General features: G+C 40.5%; 1 protein-coding gene across 1 annotated transcript in view; it reads left to right on the top strand.

Moving 5' to 3' along the window:
* Positions 1–16,357, top strand: part of LIX1 (limb and CNS expressed 1) — a 49,198-nt gene that overhangs the window by 21,430 nt on the left and 11,411 nt on the right. Inside the window, exons 3-4 of the mRNA XM_065936883.1 lie at positions 13,466–13,606; positions 16,126–16,221. Of these exons, the coding sequence (XP_065792955.1) occupies positions 13,466–13,606; positions 16,126–16,221 (237 nt within the window). The remainder of the gene's footprint in view (positions 1–13,465; positions 13,607–16,125; positions 16,222–16,357) is intronic.

The raw sequence follows: 16,357 nt of genomic DNA, 5'->3' as shown, positions 1-16,357 counted from the left end.
TATGGAAAGAAGACAAGACAGGAAATACGGGACTAATCCTGGAGGTAAACATTAATCTAATAAGAGTTCTAGAAAGAAACAAAGGAAATAAGGGGACAAAATATATACTAAGAAATAAATACAAAGAGAATTTGTATTAATACAAAGAAATACAAAGAAAATTTCTTTGAGTTAAAGAAGCACAGATTTTCATGTTGAAATGGCCCACCATATTCCTAGCAAGTTCATAACAAAAGTTACACAGCTCTGTGACTGTATGAGACTTCGCAACAGCATTCTGTTCATGGATCAAAGGACTTTCGTCATTGATTTCACTGTTTGGGGGGATTTTGTTTTGTTTTAAGGTAGATTGGATTTATATGCAGGATACCTTTGGGGGATCTGATATGAAATAGGGCCAAAACTGTCAAACCTGGTCAACAAAATAAAAAACTATATCTTTGAAAAGATAAATACGAAAGACACATGTGAGTGTGACCTACTTATGAAGTGCTATCGCCACCTTCTCTTCATGTCTAAACCCTGCCTATCTTCCCAGACTTCACTCAGATACCATGTTCTCCATGAATTTTCCCTGAATCTTCCTATTAGAAGTCTCTACCTCCTCTGATTTTCCAAAGGAGTTATCCTTGTTGCTTTTCTAGTATTTAATGTTTTTTACCTTATGCTACTTATGGGGCTTCCCTGTAGGCTCAGCAGTAGAGAATCTGCCTACAATGCAAGAGATTGAGTTTAATCCCTGGGTCAGGAAGATCCCCTGGAGAAGGAAATGGCAACCCACTTCAGTGTTCTTGCCTGGAAAATCCCATGGACGGAAGGGCCTGGTGGGCTACAACCTATAGGGTCACAAAGGAGTGGGACATGACTTGGTGACTAAGTAGCAACAACAGCTACTTATGTGCATGTTCTGCCTCCATAATAGAATGTAAGTGCCTCAGGGACAGAGTCTCTATCCTTATATCTCTAAAATGTCAACTACTGTGTTTTGTATATAGTAAGTGCCTAATAAATGTCATTGAAAAGGAAAAAAGTGATAGTTGCTCAGTCGTGTCCGACTCTTTGCAATCTCATGAACTGTAGCCCAGCTAGGCTCCTCTGTCCATGGAATTCTCCAGACAAGAATACTGGAGTGGGTAGCCATTCCCTTCTCCATGGTGTCTTCTCAACCCAGGAATCAAACTCAGGTCTCCTGCATTGCAGGCAGATTCTTTACCATCTGAGCCACCAGGGAAGTTGAATGAACAGCTAAATGATGAATAACAAATCCAAAAAATCAATGACATTTATATTTGTCCTTTTTTTTAGAATATTATCACTATTGACTGATATACAAAACAGTATATACTATTATATACAACATAATACATCAACTAAGGTATTTCACCTAACTCTGCAAGATGGTGGGCTAGGAAGGAAAAATCAGTAACATTAAAATCAGCTGATATTATTGTGTTCCTGTCTGTGATTAGTTTGTAAAGTGGGTTAATTTGAACTTATTGGTTAAAAAAAAAAAAAAAAAAAAAACCTTCTAATTCTTTCTGAATTTCATTTATGCAAAGTAACTTTTCCTCCGCCCACAATCTCACATAACCAAGATTCGGCCATACTCACACCCAGGGATGTGTTATCTTTGTTCATATGTAATAACTACATTTATAATAATGTACTTAGAATATAATACATTTGACAGATCTGTGAATGGATCTAGAGGATGTAAGTCTAAGAAATTTTAATGCTTTGTTTTTGTATTTGCTGCCTTGAGAGCGATGAATTTCCCAATCATCCCATAAATTTCTATCCCAAATGGTAAGACTTTCCATATGTAGTAAATTTACCATCTTCCTTGTGGTCTCTGAAAAATAGGAAACCAAATTTTAAAAACTAAACTCTTCAGCAAGGTGGCCTCTTGGTGATTTCTCTGATCATTTCAGGGTTTCCTTTTCCTTATGTTTAAACCATCATATTTTAAGGTTCTCAGGAGGATTGTTAACATCCTTGCTTTAAAAGATCCAGAATTTCCTGAATCAAATACGTTTTGAAAATGTGCTTGGGTGATTGGCTGCCAAATCTTAACCCATTTGGCCCCCAGAAATGTGATTTGAGAAAGGAGAACCAGGAAGGAAAAAAGAGAAAAAGAAAATTTCTCCAAAAGCAATGTCCTTACACTTTTCTTGGTTTGTTCAGAAACCATCTTAAATGCTATTTTCACTGCATAACATTTCATCATATTTTTGCTAGCAGTTGGTCTGTGAGAGCCTAAATGCTCATTCCTGCAATGCCTCTCACGTAATCAAATGTCACCCTTGTGCATTGCAAATCATTTCACGATGGATTATTAACGCCAAGACCATGTGCTGGGACATGGAGAAATCATTATGCCAGCAGTAGCCTTCTTACTGAGCCGTGGACGTCACCTCCAATGGTGCCAAGTAATTGAAAATACTTGAAGTGGAGTATGGGACTGGATTGCAGGATTAATCCTTCTGGTTCATGAAAGCTCTAAGAGATTATGCCCATTCATTCTTTAGAAAAGCGGTATTCAGACTGAGCTTAGTCTTCTGATTAATCAAAGGAAAGCAATCAAAAGGCTCTGGTGGACACAAACCACTGGTTTTATGCAAAGAAACCTCCCACTGAAGTAAATGGGAGGCTTGTGTCCAGGAAGACTAATTGAAGAATTTTCAGTTAGTTTTGATGCCACAACCCCCCAAAAAACAGAGAGCCAGAGGGAGATAAATCAACCATAAATCTGCCTTTTAACCATGCCTTCATAAACTACTTTGCTATAGAAAAAGAGAAGTGAAAATACGATTTGTTTTTTAATTTCTAAACAATAAATAAAACAATCAATTGTTACTAAACTATTTTTCTTTTAGAAAGTTATACTGAAACACATTAGTGATTATTTTATAAAAGAAACTATCTTCTAATACTGCAGGCATTAAGTACGAATTCATGCATTTTGGATGTATTCTCTCCATGCCATTTTTGTCTAGGCCGTTAATCCTTCCCTAGCCACATATCATGACCATGAAAACTTGCAATAATTTCCATTTTTTACAATAAGAGCAACACAAGAGCCATCAGCTCAACGTCTGGCTCCCCTCTTGATGAACTCAGAAGGAAAGCCACTCATTGTTTCAGCAGCTGTTTTTGTTTCCAAATCTGAAAGGGGGAACTTAATTGAGTATTTTCTCTTATTTTATATTTGATTAAAAGTTTTGTGATTCAAGTTTTTGTTTTCAAGCCAGTGACATAGTCTTCCCTATAGTCTGCTAGAATGATTTGGGTTATAGAATTTTATTCTTATTTGGAATAAAAAGTAAAAATTCTTTTGAGTATAATACTACACCATGTGATTATTTATGTATATGAGTTTTGATTGTATAAAAAATGTATCCCCTGGCTAAAACACTGATGTGATAGTGTAATTTATTTGAAGTTTAGAATGCTAATTCACTGTGGTACCATACTTTTTTTTCACCTATTTTGTGGTACTTGGGTTTTTTGTATCATGCCAAGCACCACATAAAATTGAGACATTTAATTTTTCCATTAAAAAATCTGTTGATGGATTTTTTTTTCTTTTCTTTTCATTTTCAACCAGTATTTGGCATTGTGTAACAAGGTCACACACAGTTGAGAAGTAAGTGGGAAAACACTCAGAGCAGATGAACTTCTTCCAAAGCACTGTCTCTGAGAGGCCTTCCATTTTTATGCCAGTTGGTTTTCACACCAAAGCCTTTGCCTGGAAAGACTACTTTTCTACAGCCAGTCATGTGGAAAAACTGCCTTCCCAAGGTACATACTACCCAGAAGAAGGATAGGTGTGTTTCATTTGTTTCAGTTATTTTTAGGCCTATAGTATCTCTAGTCCACACCCCTCCCCAAAAGTATATATGATGAAATTAAGACTCAAAAAGAGTAAATGGAGCACCTAAAAGCACACTTCTACATCTTCAGGGCTAGGATTCAAGTCCTCCCCTGACTCTGGAACATGTGCTTTACTCAATGCCACCACCCATAAAGAAGGTTGAGTGCCAAAGAGCTGATGCTTTCAAAGTGTGATGCTGGAGGAGACTCTTGAGAGTCTCTTGGACAGGAAGGAGATCCAACCAGTCAATCCCTAAAGGAAACCAACTCTGAGTAGTCATTGGAAGGACTGATGCTGAAGCTTCAATACTTTGGCCACGTGATGCGAAGAGCTTACTCATTGGAAAAAAAAAAAAAACAAAAAACCCTGATGCTGGGAAAGATTGAGGGCAGAGGAGAAGAGGGCAACAGAGAATGAGATGGTTGGGTGACATCAGTGACTGAACAAGCATGAGTTTGAGCAAACTCTGGGAGATAGTGAAGAACAGGAAGCCTGGCATGCTGCAGTCCATGGGGTCACAAAGAGTTGGACATGACAGCAACTGAACAACATTTTTAAGGCAATAGACGGACTTTACTATCAAATATAGAACATGTTTTAGACTTTCATAGGTTGCATGATCCTTCTTTTTGTTTTAAAGTATTAAATCACAATGAACTAAGTTTATAAAATTAAATTTTTCCCAAGAGAGAAGGGCTAGGAGAAAATTTGATTAATTCATAGTCATGGCTAAATGGAATTGTAATGTTCTCTTTTTACTGATTATTAAATAAGGCCTAGCCTTAACATTCCATGCTCCAAAGAAAGATTTAGTTCCTGCCATAAAATTGAGACTACTGCCTTGCACTAATGCTGTTTTAATGTCAACTATTACTGTTTGAAATCAGCCATGACCTCTTCTCTGTCACTAGATTTGTATACCTTGACGCACGACATGCTATGCAATGTAACTTAACTTCTAAAGGAGGTATTTCCTGGTAGAAATCTCCACAGGAAAGCATCCTGTTTGGCAACTAATGAGACTCAAAGATAGGAAGATTAGTTAAAACCCCTTCCCATTTGAAAGTCATATGTCAGCTAATGATCCAGGCTTTAATGGCTTGCCTGTGAAACTGGAAGTGCATATTGTTTTAATGAGACCTGGTTATTACCCAGAACTCTTTGCTAACTTTATTTTTTTTTTTTTCATCAAGCAAAATAAACAGAGATATTCACATATGGCTGTTCCTAATAGAACCTCCACATATAGTGAAAGATAACGCTTGGGGAAAGGCTCCAGGTAAATAGACTTGGGACAATCTCCAGAGCGGTTCCCCAGCCTTTGCTGTTAAACTTTAGAAAGATGCTCACAGTCTTAGGAGTTGCTGAGTGAGGAAGAAAGGCTGACTTCACCTTTCCCCACCCCATCCCTGCATCTCTCTCCACACAATCAGAGCCAAGTCCTTTTACATCAAAGCAACTGTAAAAATAAACCAAAACTTTGAGCCCTGATCAATCCATCTTGTCTTCACCTTAACTTGAAAAAAAAAAAAAAAAAGAATTAGAAGAAAAGAAAAAAAAACCTCAAGGAGCAAAATACAACATGGTTTTGTAATAGTTACCAGGGACCTGGGTCTAGGTATGTGTGTAGAATAGCATTTGCAGCAGAGGTAAACGAGGAGGAGGCCAGGAGGCCAGGTGGTTTATATTATAAAAATAACATTCTGACCCACCATGTGCATGAAACGTTTCTTTCAGTTGACAGGAACTGGGTGAGTTTTCCCTGAAAATTGGACTCCCAGACCAGCCCCTTCCCCCACACCTAGCAAAGACCACCCCCCATTCCCAGCACACACAGAGCTCCAAATTGTTCCCAATGTATTTACAGCCAGCCTGACCTACGGGGGAAGAGACACCATATTAACTTGGGTGATTGAGTCTCAACGGTTGCCCTTTTTCTCATCACCATCTGGAAAGAAAGAAAAAAAAAAAGCTAATATATCTACAATTAGATAAATTGGAACACATGCACATGTTCATGCTTAGGCCAGGGCAGTCAAGGTCTTAAAGAGCTGAAAGGGGGACAATTAGCATCAGGGCCTGGTTTGTGTGGCATTCTTTGTGCTGATGGCTTGCTGTCAGGATGAAACCGAGGTGTTGGTGACACTGACCAGAGCTGGCAGGCCATACACGCCAGCTCTGCAAGTCGCTTGCTGAGACTTGGACTCCGAGTCACACCAGCAAGTGCCCCCCCCCACCTGAATGACAGACTTGATAGCCTAAAAAATCTGGGCAAGAATTCTCACCTCGCACAGAGTCCGTTTATTTGCTTCTGCCACCTGCAAAGTCCCAGCTTGGGAGAGTCCCTTGGGTCAGACGTGCTATTGAGCAAATGCCACTAAATGACACTGACCTGCTGTTGGCCCCAGAGAGATGGCGCCTTCAGCTCTGAGTCTACATGTAGACACAGTCTGTCTAATGGATAATCCATGACGGGTCTTTTTCAAAAAACCTTGCTCCTCACCGACCACTTTTCAGCTCCTCAGCTACCACTGGCAGGCACAGAATAAAGTGCACCTAAGTTGATTTGGGATCTGCACACTTTTATTTTTCTTGATGTCTTTAAAATGCAAACGTGAAAAATTCTAAAAGGTCTATTGTTTAAGATGGAGAAAAGTCACTTATATTGATATCTTTCCACAGACTTTCTTTCAAAAGCCATATAGTTGGGGTGTATGGACAGAAAAATATTAGTATCCAGAAACAGTCCCTCAATACATGTTCTAAGACAAAGCATGGGAAAAACTGTTAATAAAATGAGGAATACTAGGAAAGTTAATATTCAGAATATAAACTGTGTCATCCTGGCTGGAAAATGTTTCTGTGAGTAGTAATGCACTTATAATAATTTCAATTTTTATTGTTATCAATAATTAACAATAAAACTAGTATCTTACTAGGCATTTTTGTTTACAATGTGTACATGACTACTAATATTTTATTTCAAGGAATTTAAAAAATTTCTGTACATCCTAAAAAATGGACTAACTACCATTTTATTTCAGGACAGCACACTGACCCACAAATAAATCTTGGTTTAATTTTTCTGTTGTATAGTATGACACATGAAAAATTATCATGAAGAAATAAGAACTGCTGAGTAAAAAGGAATATTGAGACTTCAGTTAAGTTAGAAGTGCCTATATACTTCCTAAAGTCTTAATTTTAGAAGAACAGTCATAAATGATTTTTTTTTTCAACCTGAATGCTGCTGTCCCTAACTTTGTTGTAAAAGTAATTTCTCTAGTGAGAAATTAGGCTGTTTCATGTTAGCAGAAGTGGATATACTATTGCGATATTGAGATTCATAATGACATAATATATATGTGGTTTGGCTCCTGCCCAACAACCCCTGACACCCCTAGGATTTCCTAAGCGATAAGAGTGATAAAGGTATCTTTTAGTGTTCATAACAAATAAAGGGTTATACCACATCTGAGTTTATGTTAATGAAGTGGCTTTTGGGGAAGCTTCTAGTGATGGGGCCTGGTTGCTAAGGCAACCAGTCATATGATGAGAAGTTTAGAATTTTCAGCCCCAACCTCTGATCTGATAAGGGAGAGAAGCTAAAGATTGATTTATGCACCAGTGGCCAAAGATTTCATCAATCACGCTTATGTTATGAAACCTCCATACAAGTCCTAAATGGTGGGATTCAGAGAGCTTCTAGGTTGGTGGTGCTGAGAGGAGGCGTGGAAGCACGGGGTCTTTCCACACACACCTTGCTCTATGCATCTTTCTCTGACTGTTCCCGAGTTGTATCCTTTTATAACAAATCAATAATCTAGTAGGTACTTAATTTTTATGAGTTCTCTGAACTGTTCTAGCAAATGATGGATGCTGAGGAAGGAGTTGTAGGAATCTGTCATTTTTAGCAGTTTGATCAGAAACACAGGGGACAGCCTGGACTTGTGATTGGTGTCTGAAGTGGGGTCATCTGGTAGGACAGAGCCATCTGTGGAATCGGATGCTGTCTCCAGGTGGACAGTTTCAGAATTAAGTTAAACTGTAGCATACGCAACCTAGACAGCATATTAAAAAGCAGAGACATCACTTTGTCAACAAAGGTCCGTCTGATCAAGGCTATGGTTTTTCCAGTGGTCATGTATGGATGTGAGAGTTGGACTATAAAGAAAGCTGAGCGCTGAAGAATTGATGCTTTTGAACTGTGGTGTTGGAGAAGACCCTTGGGAGTCCCCTGGACCGCAAGGAGAGTCAACCAGTTCATCCTAAAGGAGATCAGTCCTGGGTGTTCACTGGAAGGACTGATGTTGAAGCTGAAACTCCAGTTTGGCCTCCTGATGCGAAGAGCAGACTGACTGGAAAAGACCCTGATGCTGGGAAAGATTGGGGGTAGGAGGAGAAGGGGACCACAGAGGATGAGATGGCTGGATGGCATCACCGACTCAATGGATGTGGGTTTGGGTGGACTCTGGGAGCTGGTGATGGACAGGGAGGCCTGGCGTGCTGCGGTTCATGGGGTCACAAAGAGTCGGACACGACTGAGCGACTGAACTGACCTGAACTGAGCTGCAGCATACCCAGCTGGCATAAGAGAATCAGTTGGTGTGAAGTGGAAAGCTCCACATACGGTAGTGGCCAGAGACTGTTCTCCCTCTCAACCATGAAGTCAGTGAAACTTCTGCTGCATAGGTTACTGCAAATTCACAGCCAAGTTTTTAAAATGTGTGATTTCTTATTGCTTTTCTCATACAAAATCCCTCAAACTGTGTAAGCTTCAGGTCCCACACAAAACCTGGTTCTGACTCTGCTGATTAGAATTGAGACACAGAATGGACAGAAGCTAGAGCAACATTCCTCTAAGGATAGTCCTGGATCCACCTGCCCCAGAATCACCTGGAAAGCTTGTTAAAATGCAGACCCTCACTGCGGTCCATCTGAAGAGACTCTGACTGGGAATGTGCATGTTATCAAGTTCCCCAGGTGATCTTACCATGAAAACTAAAGGTTTCGAATTTTCGGTTTGGACTGCTGGCCAAGGCTTAGCAATGGTCTTTATAACATACCCTATGGGCTCCTAGTAGCTTGTCAATGATCTCACATCCAAAATAAAATAAAGAGCCAGAAGGAGCTGGTCTTGGGAGAATTTCTCATCCGGTGGAGCTGGAGAAGTTTAATTTAAATGACTTTTTGCTCTTGAAGGGTTACCAAATATATCTTAAAGTTGTTGAGGTAAAACCCTTAAAATTTGTGTGGTAAAACTCTCAAGTCTCTTGGCTCCATTCTTAATCAAGAGAACAATTCCAGACTGCACAAGAAAATTCTAACAGGGGCTAACAGTTGATCTCCTGTTCTAGTCACAGCTGGTCTTTCTCCATTTTCCTTATCCCTACAGTCCAGGTGAAGAAAAGAACCAAAAGGATATAGGAGAGAAGATGATATTAATATAAGTGTTAGCACATGCCTTCATCACTGAGCACAGTTTCTTGAGACACTACACTGCTTCTTCCTTGGCCTTTTCTTTTAAAAGAAGTTGAGTTCATCATGTGGGAGTGGGAGGAGATATTCTTGGAATCTTATGTCAACACGATCCATGCAGTAGCACGTATTTAGCTTGGGCTAAAGTACTATCTATACTGATTTGGGGAATGCTGGGAGACTTTAGCCAAATTATATCTCTTCTCTATTCCAAGGTGGGTGACCATTTCTGTGACAAGCAAAATAGTATTGTGGTTAAAAATCTGGGCTCTCAAGTCTGACAGACAGGGGGCTTAATCTTGCTTTGATAATTTTTTAAGTTGTGTGACCTTGTGCTATGTAACCTCTGTGTTCTCAAGGGCAAAGTAAGGATAACAACAAAATAAACCTTACAGGATTGTGGTGATAACTAAATGTGACAATCGACATAAAACACTTAGCTTGTGTGTGCGTGCCAAGTCCCTTCAGTTGTGTCCAACTCTTTGGGACCCCATGGACTATAGCCTGCCAGGCTCCTCTGTCCATAACATTTCCTAGGCAAGAATATTGGAGTGGGTTGCCATTTCTTCCTCTAGGGGATCTCCCAGACCAGGACTCAAACCCATATCTCTTATGTCTCCTGCGTTGGTAGGTGGGTTCTTTACCACTAGCGCCACCTGGAACAGTTTAGCTCAGCACCCAGCAACAAGGATTACTATTAGTGAGCTCTGCCTCAAGGAAATGGCAACCCACTCCAGTATTCTTGCCTGGAAAATCCCATGGGCAGAGGAGCCTGGTGGGCTACAGTCCATGGGGCTGCAAAGAGTCAGACACGACTGAGCAACTAAGACAGACAGATCTCAAAAGTGGGTTGAAGGAGTTCCCAATTACCTGATGGGAGCAAAGCTTTTGTGTTAGCTATCTGTGGCTGGGCAACAGACGGCCACAAAACTTCTCGTTGTCTCACACTCTTTCTGAGGATCAGGGATCTGGAAGCCGCTTGGTTGGGTAGTTCTGGCCCAGGGTCTCCCAGAGGTTGCAGTCAAGCCTGGAGCCACAGTCATCTAAAGGCTTGATGGGGTTTGGAGGATCAGCTTCAATCTCCCTCAGAAGGCTGTTGGCAGTAGGAGTTAGTTAGATCCTTAGCATGTGTACACTTCAGTAGGACTACTCACAACACAGCAGCTGACTCTTCCTAAAGAGAAAGCAAGTGTGACCAGGAAGGACCACAGTGCCTTTTATAACATAATATTAAATGTGACATACCATAGCTTCTGCTGTATTCTGTTGGTTACAGAGACCAACTCTGTACAGCATGCACAAGTATGTGAATACCAGGAGGCAGAGATCGCTGGGGGTTTTCTCAGAGGCTGGCTACCCCCACCTTTAAATAGTTTTCCTGAGCAATGCCACAGATGCTCCTTCTTTCTTTTTTTTTTGCTTTAATTTTAGAGCTGAGAAGCTTTGAAATGATTATAGTGGTTTATAATCTACCGGCAAATGAAAGGCATCCAAGCATCAAGATAAATGTCTGAGTGGGGTCTTCTAGCCACTTGAAAAACATGTGGCTCCACATGCTAAAGAAATCCACAGCTGACTTGAGTAAAATCTTGACTATTAAATATTCCAGCCCTGCACTTTCACAAAGTGCAAAGGATAGAAGTTGTCTCTCTGTGTTAACAAGTAAGAATGGTTAGCGGATAAGTCATGGTTTACAAATCTGTATTTATGATTGGGGTCTGGCTGACAAACAGCAAGAATAAACCATACAACCTGGGGAGTCCAATCCCAGCAGGAAGTTGCTTTGAAATAACATCATAGTTCATTCACTCCCCAAATGATGTCTTTGACGACCAGTTTGGACACATCGATAAAACATTCTGTCACTTACCATATTTTATTTTCTTGCAGCATTTCCCACTGTTTGATGGTAACTCTCACAGTGCCTGTTCTTACAACAGAATCCACAGTCTGACTTAGATTTGCCAAGTAGATTGCTTTTGGCCAAATTTCTTGTCCAAACACAGGTCCTTATGGTTTGAGAGTTCCCACTAAAAGATCCCTAAAGAAAAATATGCAGTTTTACTGGCTCAGATTTGTAGCTCCAAAATTTAAAAGAAAGCGGCTGGTTAACATTATACACATTTTGAAGCACTTGTCTTTCAGAAATGCAAAGAACAATAGCAAGGAAAGCCTTTGATGGCTCAGAATTTATTTTATTTTATGTACTTATTAATTGGTACACTTTCTCCCCGATTTTAACCAAAGATTCTGTACATTGAAGCAATCAAATAAGTAAAGACATGTGTCTGCTTGAAAAAATCTCGATTCTGGTTAAGTCTCGGAGTCCTTTTCCATGCTTTCTGGGTAAAGGCTGTCTCTGTTCTCTCAGCCCTGCAACACTTTGATCTCAGAAGCAGTGCCATTTGGTTGTAAATGTATGTGGCGCCTTTGATCTAGTACTTAGCTGGTCTTATTTAAAATAGATAGCTTCTTTTATCTGAGTAGTGTTTACTAGGTCTCGCTCTATGAAAGATGGTTTAAATTGCTATTATTTAGATAGAAAGTTATATAAAGTTTCGTAAGAGTGCCCAGATCTGAATCTAATTCTCTAAATTCTAAAACCCCGGTGGCATTGTTATATGTTTCATACAGCAAATTCTTGTTAAAATGAGCTGATTTTACAGATGTCAGGTAATATTGCAAAAACTTTGTTTGCTTTTTAACGGGGAACTGATTTTCCAAAGAATAATAAACACACCCTACACTCGGGCAAAACTAGTACTCTCAAAGCGCCTGAACTAAAAGGCCAATTTTCCCCTCTGCAATTCACATATTAGTATATTTTTCTATTACTGGATTATGGATACAATAAAGGGTATGTTGAAATGGGACTTTTTAAAATGAATAAGTGTATATCTTAAATTCTCTTCTTTAAGAGGATTTCTTAAATACTTTGTCAGGCGCTTTAGTGACGGGTGCTTTCAATTTCCTAGGCTATATTCAATTATCCATTCAACAAACTATGTTGCAGGTGCAAAGACAGAAAGTCAAAGGCTCCGTCCTTAGGTTGCTCACAGCCCATGCTTGGGTGGCAGAGCGCTAATGGACAGTTACCCTTCAGTGTGGTGTGTGCCTCTTATGGATGCTGCTCCTCCCAGCCTGCAGTTGGGAGTGGTCAGGGAAAGTTTCCTGGAAGAGGTGGTACCCAAGCTTTAGTGAAAGACTGCTGACTCAGAATTCAGTATCCTGTAAATTTCCAGCCAAATCCATAATTGCAAAGGCACCTCTGCCAGTCTCCACACCCCTTGTTTAATGCAGGTGGTCTAAACCTTGAGAGAGGTCTAAAGCTTGAAGGGCTTTGCTGCCTGAAGCTACCTGAAAGGCTTATAGATTGCCATCCAACACTAAGGAAAAAAAGCCCAAACCATCTTTCACAGCAGTCACTTGGTCCTAACCTGAAGGTTAAAAAACATAAGCCTGAGATACTTAGTAACACTCTGTGGTACAGGGTGTTGCCACGTGCTGGGTATTCTCAGTGCTTTCTCTATATTAATGAATCGAGCCTATCCTCAACCCTACGACACAGGGACCACTATTATTCCCATTTAGAGAGGAGGAAATTGAGGCACAGAAAGACTAGTTTGTCCCTGGTTTTTCAGCTAGTGAGTTCCAGAGTTGGATTTGGAACCCAAGGAGTCTGACTCCAGAATATATGTTTTTAATTATCGTGTTAAACGTGTCTCCCATTTTCCTTCGTTCCTTACTTTCTTTTCTCTGAAATAAAGATTTGAGGAGGGCCCTGGTAATGAATGCAATCACTGAGCACAGAACAGTTGCCATGATTACGTTTGTTATTATTTATTGACTGAGTGTGAAAGCCTCTCATATATAGGTATTCAGTGACTGTGAAATAAGAGAAAAACATTTCAAGACTAACCGAGACATTTGCATGGGTTCTGGGGCTGCAAGAACGTCTGCATGATCATCAAGGGGATTAGCAACGGCTATGGAAGAATACATGCAGACAGTAAATGTATAAATAGAAATAAATGTCCAGAGACCCATTGGGTTGGGGCGAAATGATGAGATGCCGGATTCTTTAATGACTCCTTTTCTCCTTCCCTCCTTAAGTGCTGCTTAAGTAGAGCTGAGGCCAGACGGGATGCAGCTAAAGTGGCCCTAATCAACTCCCTCTTCAACGAGCTGCCCTCTCGCCGGATCACCAAGGAATTCATTATGGAGAGTGTGCAGGAAGCAGTTGCCTCCACCAGCGTGAGTACCCACCAGGGAAGCGGGGAGCTGGCTGTACAGAGAGTACTGAGGCCTTTGAATCTTGGGAGATGCTAATGCGGACAAGTTCTTTAAGACCTGGTGCAGGTTTTATTTTTAACCCATTAAATCATTCATTTTCAGCAAAGAGAGCACTTAGACTGAAAATCATGATATTGGGGCTGTCTTCCTATCCACGTCTCAGCAAGATTCTTTAGCCTTCCTGGATCAGTTAATCAAGCTGTCTATCAAAGTGGATCGAATTATGCATCTTGATTTGTTTATTTGGGTGTTTGCTGTTTGAGGAGCACTGATTATTTTAGGGCCTGAGGATGCATGCAGTTGAATACCGCTTTAACCTAGACATAAAGGAGTTCCGTTTTTCCCAAACTGGACTAATAATAAAAATTATCTGAAGCACTTGTTAAAAGTGCCAATTCAAAAAAAAAAAAAAAAAGTGCCAATTCCCCAGCCAGCGTGAGGTCCTGCACGCTGTGTTTTTAAGGAAATACTAACTGCTTGAAGTGAAGTGAAATGAAAGTCGCTCAGTTGTGTCCGACTCTTGGCGACCCCATGGACTCTACAGTCCATGGAATTCTCCAGGCCAGAATACTGGAGTGGGTAGCCTTTCCCTTCTCCAGGGGATCTTCCCAACCCAGGGATCGAACCCGGGTTTCCCTCATTGCAGGTAGATTCTTTACCAGCTGAACCACAAGGCAAGCCCACTAACCGCTTAGCTATGAGAAAAACTGTATGCCTAATATTTGTTAGATGTTAGAGTTATCACACTTAATATCAATTACTTTATTCCAAGAGCTCTGGAAATTTCTGTATTAGATGTAATTAAACGCAAAGTGCTTTGAGAGCCAAACTATGTCTTAGAAATTTAGACAGGACATTTTCTCGCCAATCTAGGAGTAGATTATTTGCCCCATGAATTATTTGGTGCTCCTGATCCTTGTACCTCCAAACTATAAACCATTTTCACCACGGAGGAAGCCTTGGGTCTCAACTGGGGCAGGCATCTCCCTATGTGTCCTTAAAGTGCAGAAGCCAAAAGGCATTACCAAAGAGATAAGCTACCTCCTGCTTCGCCTTCAGCATGGATCAACCCTGTCTGAGAGTTTCATTCCCTGATTCCCTTGACCTGACAATGCAAGCCAAAGTTCTGTTATTCTGGAGAAGCTACTGATAAGGAAGGTGACATTATCACACCAGCTGTGACCTTTTTTTGCTGCCTTCCCCCCTCATAAATGCTCTTATCACACAGAGAAGCGATGAGGGGAGAGAGGCAGAGACTGAGAGTGGTTGTCCTGGCAGAGAGACTTCAGGGAGCTCTGGTCTGTCTCTACTCTGAGGATGAAAGGAAGCCTTTATTTTTCTGCCCTGTAAATTTCAAGTGCCTTCGAGGAAGAGAAGTTAGGGAAATGATGCCTGATTTATATGTGTGGAATTTACTCAGGAGCAGGGAGGGGTCCTCAGTGTAAATGTAATTTATCATTTTTTTCATGGAAATTTCTAAGGAAGGAGAATATATATGGTTCATAGGCTTCTGGATGGATTTCCTCTGGGATATTTAAAAAGCCAACATAAATATTTCGGCAGTAGTGTGTTAATGTTATTGCATTCAAAAGCTATAAATTTGTGGCTATCTGATGCTGGCTGTTGTTTGTTCAGTCTCACAAAGCCATTGCCCACCTTCCCAGGAATCCAAGGCCATGGGATATGGAAGGGCAGGCCCCAGTGCCATTCCAGAGCTCATGTCAGCTTTTTTATTGACACTCCCCATAACCAAATATTGAAGAGGAATTTCATTTTTTCCCATCACCCACCCACCTTGTTTGTTAGAGATTAAGTCGTCCAGAATTGAAAAAATATAAACCAAAATCCATATCTCCAGGTTGAACACCAGCCTATTATGAAAAGCTCCCATTGAGAATCACGGTGGTCAAACATCAACATGAATCAGCCATAGGTATACATATGTCCCCTCTCTCTTAAACTTTCAAATTAAAAAATAAATTAATTTTAAAAAAAAGAATCATGGTGGTAAAATATGAATGGTCCATACAACTGGAGAATTTTTTCCCTGTTAGTTACATAATTTGCTTGGTGATCACTAGAATCTTATGAAGCAAGTCAGCATTTCAAGATTTCAATAATGGATGAAAATAGCCTCAAAGGGCAACCACTCATTAGAGTGGCATTAATGCCACTACCAACAAAAACTCTATAGAGATGTGGGAATTTCTGCTTTAGTATAATTATTCTTTTTGAGTATTTAATCAGTTAACATTCTAACGAAAAGCTAGGTTCAAATTGACTTCAAAAATCCTCTTCACTCTGAGAGATGGTGAGATTAAGGCTTTTATGCCAAATCAGCTGGAGATGGTTGTAAAAAGTGCACACCTGTAGGGTTAGAACCACAGGTGTTTCACCATGGGGCCACAGGATTCCTTCATGACCCCCAAAGAAGAGGAGGAACAATCCGTGACACTTTGCTTTTCTGCTTCCTTCCCAAGGGCACTTTGGATGACGCAGACGACCCGAGCACCAGCATTGGGGCCTATCACTACATGTTGGAGTCAAACATGGGGAAGACCATGCTGGAGTTTCAGGTACCTGCCACTCGTTTGTTTTGCTACACAGCCCCTAGAAGCCTGGGGGAATGCCCGTCTTATCACGAACAGCTCTTTGTTTATTTCAGTCATTTTAATTTAACCCTCTTAGAATCCAGCCCTGTAACTCTCTTCT

Source organism: Muntiacus reevesi, chromosome 1 (assembly GCF_963930625.1).
Source record: "Muntiacus reevesi chromosome 1, mMunRee1.1, whole genome shotgun sequence".
NCBI classification, from domain to species: Eukaryota; Metazoa; Chordata; class Mammalia; order Artiodactyla; family Cervidae; genus Muntiacus; species Muntiacus reevesi.
Note: the sequence above shows the minus strand (reverse complement) of the source record. Positions and strands in the feature narration are given on the sequence as shown.